The 7,669-nt window shown below is 38.2% G+C and overlaps 2 protein-coding genes across 2 annotated transcripts; one reads left to right on the top strand and one right to left on the bottom strand.

Annotated features, from left to right (window-relative positions):
• The first annotated feature begins 711 nt into the window (after positions 1–711).
• Positions 712–2,893, top strand: LOC137727901 (accelerated cell death 11). The gene is made up of 4 exons (XM_068466765.2): positions 712–986; positions 1,112–1,284; positions 1,952–2,097; positions 2,671–2,893. The coding sequence occupies exons 1-4, from the start codon at positions 804–806 to the stop codon at positions 2,775–2,777; spliced, it is 609 nt and encodes a 202-aa protein (XP_068322866.1). The 5' UTR covers positions 712–803; the 3' UTR covers positions 2,778–2,893.
• Positions 2,847–7,034, bottom strand: LOC137727900 (U3 snoRNP-associated protein-like EMB2271). Its single transcript, XM_068466764.2, has 7 exons — positions 6,411–7,034; positions 5,586–5,928; positions 4,757–4,981; positions 4,214–4,442; positions 3,920–4,098; positions 3,758–3,823; positions 2,847–3,407 (listed from the first exon to the last, which is right to left on the bottom strand). Exons 1-7 carry the CDS (start codon positions 6,839–6,841, stop codon positions 3,309–3,311), a joined length of 1,572 nt encoding a protein of 523 aa, XP_068322865.2. The 5' UTR covers positions 6,842–7,034; the 3' UTR covers positions 2,847–3,308.
• Between the last annotated feature and the right edge of the window lie 635 nt (positions 7,035–7,669).

The raw sequence follows: 7,669 nt of genomic DNA, 5'->3' as shown, positions 1-7,669 counted from the left end.
ATTCCCTTTAAATTAATTTAGATTTAAAACTTGTATCGTAATTGCCTTTTTACGTATGATGTTCATGATTGTTAACTTTTAAATCTTCAATTTTTATCCAACTGAAGATTATTTAGTCGTATAATTAATATCATTATCATTTTAGTAGACAAACTTCATTCGACCATCTAATTTAAATGACTAAACATTTTTTAATTTGGTTATGTAAATTTTCGTTTTGTTTTGCAAATTGAAAGAAGAGAATGCAAAGCCATCTTACCTAAGATGTTTGTGTTTTTTCAATGCAGCAAACATCCTTACTTCTTGTTGCTTATCTAGTGCATTTCATCGGATTCAGTTCCTTTTCAAATCAGTTTTGTCGGGCTCGAGGATTACTTGAAAAAATAAAAATACACACATTTTTCAAAAGGGTAACAAATTGGAGACTTTCTATTCGGTTATTCCTGACCGAAATGAAAAGCAATTATTGTCGGGTGGGAAATCGTTGTCATTATTACTAGTACGAAACTTTGGCTAAATTTAATTCACCATTCGTTACAAGGTTATTGTCACAAGACAACTGATGGGTAAAATTGTAAAATGACAAAACACGGATAAATGTTCATCCTAATCCGACGTAAGGATAATTCTAATCCAGAACAGGATCATAGAATTGCCCGTGTCCAAACATCCCCAAATATTATTTTATTCACTTCTTCGTCGCCACGGCGTTGGTCTGGTCCGCAGAAAAGCAAAGCAAAAGACTAACACGGAGAGAGAATTCTAGAGAGAGAAACAAGAGGAGAGAGAACGAGAGAGCTGCAATGGCGGACGAGAGGCCGCTGAGGAAGATAGCGGAGGCATTCAAAGAGCTTGAGGCAGCCGTAAACTCCCCAGCGGCGGACGTCGAGGTGGCTCCGTTCTCTCATGCGTGCTCGCTCGTTTCGCCTCTGTTCGGCTGCTTGGGAATCGCCTTCAAATTCGCCGAGATCGACTACGTCGCCAAGGTACGCAATTTCATTGTCCCTTTTTTTTTTTTTCCTGTTTGGTTGCCGAGCAAATCGAAGAAACGTGCTCAAACCAAAGTCTGAAAATTTCCGCTTCAATTGGATCGGTATCGGGATTGTAACAGGTCCATGATCTATCGGAGGCGTCGGATTCAATCTCGACGTTGCAGGTTCTGCTCGATCGCGATATCGAAGCGGATTGCGTGAGAAAGGCCGGTAGTCACTCGAGGAATTTGTTGAGAGTGAAGCGTGGGATTGACATGGTTAGAGTGCTCTTCGAGCAAATTATAGTCACCAAGTACGTAATTTTATCAGAAACTATTGATTTGCATCATAGCTCGATTGTTTGATCATCTTCATTTTACTATTTTCCAGTTAAATTAATTAGCTTTTTAGTACAAAGTTTGTTGGGATTATGTCGAAATTAATAGGGGATTATTTGCGAATTATAAGTGCGAAATGTATTTAGAGTTTCGGTATAAAAAAATAAAAATAAAAAATAAAATAAAATAAATTGATTTTGCACCATAAATTTACAAACTTTTGCACATTGACGGACTGCAACTGTTGTAAACCATACAAGCAGCTGCACTAGTTGTACAATCATACTTGGATGCGTTCCGTTTGCTGCATGTCGTTTGTTGTTTCGAGCTGTTGCAACCACCGTGTGTTATGTTTTAAGCACGAACATAGTTTTCACCTGTTTTTCTTCCTTGAATTGGTTTAAATGGTGACGCTGCAAGCCTGCGGCGACTGGTGTAGTGGTATGATTGATTGAACATAAACATTAAACGGGGTTAACATGCTACAATTTGTAAAAGTTTGGTATAGCTTGTTCAAGTGGAAACATCACGAACCAAAGTGAATCCAGCTTAAGATGTCGAGGTTCATACAAATTATTTGGATGCTTAAGTTTATATTAAGTGGTTAAATTGTATTGAAATTTCCTTGTTTTCATATGGTAGGGGAAATTCGCTGAAGGATCCAGCTTCCAAGGCTTACGCACAGGTGTTTGCTCCCCACCATGGATGGGTCATCAGGAAAGCTGTTGCTGCAGGGATGTATGCGCTTCCTACTAGGGAACAACTAATGAACAAACTCAATGAAGACGGTTAGTGTATTACGAGATATTACATTTGTTTCTTAAATTCTATATCTCAGTAAATTTGATTGGGCAGCAAAGATAGTTGCATTTGGACCTTTTGCTCCAAAACGGTTGGAACTGGTAGTTTTATTTTAAAACCTTTACACACCCATTTGACCTTTGATTGATTTGAGCGGAGCTTTATGGCATTGTGCCGTTTTGAATATAGTGAAAAGTTGAAAACTAATGCTCGGCTATCCCTGCCGAGTTTTCGACTTTGCTGGGCTTATAGATTTTAGTGTAACTTCTACCATTTCTTTCATTATATAACTTGTGAATATCAAGCGTTCCATTATTCACATTTTGTATGTATAGGCTCCGTTTTAGATGATTTGAGTCTCGAGTCGAAAGTTTGAGCACTTAGCACCAGTTACATATGTCACTTTGCAAATGGATTGTAAAATAAAAGCGGGGAAGGAAAACCCTTTTCAATATTTTCCTTGTTTGTTTCAGGGAAACTTTTACTTGTATTGTTATACTCGATCGACTGGTCGTGTTAAGTTGTTAACTTCACATCACCCTTTACTTTGTTTCTTTCAGAGAACTCGGCAAAAGTTCAAATGCAGAGTTATATTGCTGCATCTGCACCTCTAAGTCTGTACATCGACAAACTCTTCCATTCGCGGAAATTGGGCGTAGATTGGTAGGGCAGAGCTTGCATTGTACGTCTGGAGATTTGTACTTGACATTGTAACTTGTTAGAAAACATCATTGTATACTGTTACAAATAATTGAAAATGCTCATAAACTCTTCTGTTTACAACTGTTTTTGATAATTGCAACATGTTAATGATCCAATTTTGCTACATAAAATTCCACATGCTTTTACAATGAACGTATTTTTGTTCGGAGCTTGTAATTGTTCGAAGAGAACGGTGGATTACACATCGTCGCAAGCGACTTCTGCAGAAAAATCCCTTATGATGTACCACAGGCTACTAATTTAGGTCTTCAAATTCTTACATCACTTTCTCCTATTCGACTTTTGATTCAAATGCACATTGAAAAATGTTGCCCTCCTTGTCGCATGAAATTCAACGTCGTTGATGATGCAGTACAAGAACAAAAGCTCAACTACATAAAATCTGAGCACAAGGAACATCATTTCATTTAACTCATCAACTCAATGTTGTCAAAATTGGGAGGTGCAAGAACGTATGATTGTCAAAACCGAGAGATTAGAGAGTGTTTGTATCTTCTGATGAAAGCTTAATGGAATGGATTGCGATTCCGTTACGAGCAGCTGGGTTATCTCCCCACCTTCCTAGACGAGGTTCCTGTCACAAAGGTCACTGGCAATGTTAGAAGCTGAGATTGTTTCCGTAAAGTGAACAATATGGAAACGAAACTGAAGAAAATAGACACGGGTTCAGAAATATCCCGATGAATTATTCAAAGAAACAGAAATTTAAGTTTTGCGTCATTCTCCTTGCCCCAAAAAACCTTAAGCTCTAGCAGCATTACGCTTGCACTGCACTACTATAATGTTTCAACTTTCATATCCACTTTCGAAGTTCAATCTAAAAGTTGAGCATTCCTTTCAATCGATGAAGTTGAAAGGAATATGAGAAAGCAAAAATTGCAAGATTGCGAAATAAGTGAAAATCAAAAAGAAAAGAGAGGTCACCTTCCCAACTCCTGCAACAAGAAACCGTCCAGATTTTGCAAAAGCTAAAGAATTCACAAATCCAACCTGCACGTAACAAGAATATTGAGGGAAGAAAAAACCTTGTTAAACTTCTGATTTACATGAGGCAAACAAGGTTTTTTATTAATTGATTTGGCATACCAATGGGATGTTGTGTAACGGCTGAAGCACTCTGCTCTCACTTTCAATAGCCCATAATCGAACAGAGCCATTACCAGCTCCTGATGCAGCGAGGTCACTGCCTCTACAAACAGTGACTGAACTGATCCAAGAATTGGTTGATGAACAATCATAGCTTTCAGAAGTGTGGTTACCATTTTCTGCACAACAAAATTCAATACCATCCTGTTAGAACACAACTAACTGGGAAGAAAAGCGTCCGCAGAGTAAAACTTGAAGCCCGAAAAAACTTAAGAATGTTTTAGATAAATTTACCTATGTGACCATTTGGGATTCTATCACCATCCTTTTGTTTGACTTCTTTGTGTGCAGCCAATAAAGGATGAGCATTCTTAACTATGCAAACAGGCTTCTTCCGCACCATGTTCCAAAGCTCAACACTTCCATCATCAGAGCCGGATAAGAATTCGTCATTGCTAATAAAACAACAACATTCCAATGAAGATGCAGGGGCACGGAATACTAAACGTGACTCCTCTGGGACCTGTGTTTCAGGTAACAGATGATTGTGTCAAAACTAAGATAGACTACATGCCGTAAGTACACCAAAGTAACTCTGGAACATATAATTGAAAGAAAAAGAAAGTCTATCCTAAAAGTCTGGCTAATGCAGTACTGCAATTCAATAGCATTGGGATCCAAAGTTAATCACAGGAAAGCTAAAGGTTCCTAGGAAGTTTGGGGATTTTAGAAATGAGAAGGAAAGGAATAATATGAAATGGTAGCTTCCGCCAACGTGATTTGACCTAAGTTTTACTTACAAGTGTTCCCAAAACATAGAAAGTATTTAATTCTTACCTTAAATAACTGCATGCTTCGATCATGTCCAACAGTCAATACCCTTTCTTTCCGTAGGCAATCAAGACTTAATACTTCCCCTTGATGACCAAATAATGTGTTTATGTAAGCTCTATCTTCTACATTCCATATCTTAACTGTTCGATCATATGAACCAGAAAAAAGTTCTGAAGACCCTTGCCTGAAAGTTAAACATGAAACGGGGCCCCTGTGACCTGGAAAAGCCTGTTAACAAACACAAAGTTCAATTAAGAACAGATCATAAAACCTTTCCGTAGTTACAAATATTGCTTCTAACAAAATTTGGAGGGAGAAGTGGAGAGTGCGTATGCATAATAAAAAATCCTAGCTTACTGTCAAAACTTAAGTTGACAAACAATACATCCACAGCCCAGACATTTCATTATTTTGTTTAGGACCTTTCTATAGCAAAACCAGACATAATTCCTCATCAGTGTCTTTAACATGTCGATGCATCCCAATCCCAATATACGGACGACATGTGAGTAAGCTTACAGATAGTACTGCTTTTGCCAAAGAAAAACATGTACTTCTGTTGGATAAAAACAAAAGCATTTCTTGTGTTTCTTGTAAAAAATAAAATAAATTAGGGCATTCACAAATGATTTGTATATAGGCACATAGGCCCTTGTCTATGCACTAGTGATTTTACAGTTATTGAATTGTCCTAACAGTATGAGAGGTCAACTGCACTCCCTATCCTGATTGAACTAAGTTTATTAAACCAAAACCTACTAACAATTTCCAAAATATTAACGCATTATTCTACTCCATAACCAAAAAGAAGCAACAAATCAATCGTATTTACCAGAATATGCTCTCGTGTACGAGTATCCCACAAATGAACATGGCGATCTAAGCCCCCACTTGCCAAATACCGACCATCAGAGCTAACTGCTAGTGCTAACACGTGTTTACTATGCTTTTTAGCTCGACCTTGTGGATCCTTGACCCCATGGGACTTAAGTACTTCATCACTAGGCCATAGATACTTTTCACTTTTCCCACTCTCTACATCCCAATGTAGAATGGTGCCATCCTTAGAAGCTGAAAAGCCCCTGAGGTCATTCTCGGCAAGAACCACAGCAGTAACAGTTTGTCGATGCTTCACTAATATCCGAAATTCATCAGTAGATTCTGGCTTTTTAACCCTAAAATGAGAGAATTCAACATGGGAATTAGGAACAATGTACCACAAAGTAACAGATTAAATAACCCACAAGACGGAAGTAAAATTCCAAGATACCCATCAAACTTAAATGTCAGACAAGAAAATGCTTAAGCAAGAAAGTTGATGGTAGCATGATAGCATCTGAACAAAGTAGCATTAAATCAAAACGGAGGTTTATAAAGATCACAACTTTGAATCCAAATACCGATCAAAATGCCGCCACATGTTGGCCAAGTTTTGAAACGATAACATCACCTACGATCTAATCACCAACATAAACACCCACAATCGAAAATAATAAACACAAAGTAACCAAATTTTGGCACAAACCAAAGGAAAATTGGCAAACAATAGAAATGCTGACTAACAAGTTAAACGAAAACAACAAAAACAGATAAACAACTTCTAATGAAAACAATTTCAATTAAAAAAAAAAAAAGGAAGGTAAAAAGCAGTGATTACCTAGAAGCAATGGCACGGCGAGCTCGGCCGCTGTCCTCGAGCTGCTGCTGCTGCAACATCTTCCCAACAAGCGAGTCCATCTCGCCTTCCTTCACACCCTCTTCACCGCTATCATCATCCTCATCATCTTCCTTGGCCCTCCTCAGCAGCTCCCGAGTGTTCTCCAAGAACTCATGAGCCAGCCTATTCCTCTTCTCGTCTGCCGTTTCCACTATAGCATCCTCCTCCTCGTCGGCCTCCTCTCCGCCGCCCTCGCCGTCCGACCCGACGGCCCCGTAGTCGTCGTCGGATTCGCTCTCAATCTCATCGCGCTCGACTTTCCGGCGCTTCTTGGATTCGGTGCCGAAGAAGGGATCTTCGTCGAGAGAGAAAGCCTTGCCCTTTTTGGGTCCCTTGGGAGCTGAGCCGCCGCCTCTCTTCTTGTTCTTCATGGTCGGAATCAATGTGCGGAGTGTTGAGGGGAAATCGGAAATGCTGCTGCTGCTGCTTGCACTGGTTTGCTAGGGTTTTGGTTTTTGGAGGGTTTAAGGTTTAAGCGGCGAGGAAGACGGTGAGGAAGTGTTAGAATTTCGGGTCGTGGGTCCATGTATAGTGACCCGGGTCCGATTTATTTGAACTCGTAACAATTGTTCTACTTTCCAGGCCCAAATGTTTTGTTTCGTTCGGTTATAACTCATAATCATTGTTTGAAACTTCTTCGATATTATCGTAGAAATATCGAAAAAAATCAGAAAAAAATATAAAATTGGGGATGAAATTTAAATTTCACAAGATATAAACTTAAATTTCAAGTAAAATCAACAGATTTTGTTGATTTTTAGACATATCACTTAAATATCGATAAATTGTCATATGATACTCCAAAAGTTTCATTTTAAATGTTCACGTTTTAAAGTAAATTTTCATCATTTTCATAAAAAACAACCGATAGTGATATCGGTATATTCATTGATATTCCACAAATTTGCATATTAAACCAACAATACTAATATTTTAAACTACATTTAACTTTAGCACGATGCTCTCTGCGCATCAATACACAAAAAATAAACATTGAGATTTAACACTAACGGCTTTTTCGTGACAATAATGTGCTGGAGAGAATTCCACTTTAAATCCGTGCTACTCTATTTTGAAGTGCAAACGACTAAAAATTGAACACGAAAATCCATTGTTTTTTTATTGTCCTCTTTATTTTTAAGGGAAGTTTAACAAAAAAATTTTAGTACAGTTTAATGAAAAACTACATTTTTAAACTA

Source organism: Pyrus communis, chromosome 10 (assembly GCF_041283825.1).
Source record: "Pyrus communis isolate YQ-2024b chromosome 10, ASM4128382v1, whole genome shotgun sequence".
NCBI classification, from domain to species: domain Eukaryota; kingdom Viridiplantae; phylum Streptophyta; class Magnoliopsida; order Rosales; family Rosaceae; genus Pyrus; species Pyrus communis.
Note: the sequence above shows the minus strand (reverse complement) of the source record. Positions and strands in the feature narration are given on the sequence as shown.

Coding starts and splice junctions, on each gene's coding strand:
- LOC137727901 (XM_068466765.2), top strand. CDS start 804: ATGGCGGACGAGAGGCCGCTGAGGAAGATAGCGGAGGCATTCAAAGAG. Junction 987..1,111: donor AGATCGACTACGTCGCCAAG/GTACGCAATTTC, acceptor GGATTGTAACAG/GTCCATGATCTATCGGAGGC. Junction 1,285..1,951: donor GAGCAAATTATAGTCACCAA/GTACGTAATTTT, acceptor TTCATATGGTAG/GGGAAATTCGCTGAAGGATC.
- LOC137727900 (XM_068466764.2), bottom strand. CDS start 6,841: ATGAAGAACAAGAAGAGAGGCGGCGGCTCAGCTCCCAAGGGACCCAAA. Junction 5,929..6,410: donor CGCCGTGCCATTGCTTCTAG/GTAATCACTGCT, acceptor CTCTCATTTTAG/GGTTAAAAAGCCAGAATCTA. Junction 4,099..4,213: donor AATCCCAAATGGTCACATAG/GTAAATTTATCT, acceptor TTTGTTGTGCAG/AAAATGGTAACCACACTTCT.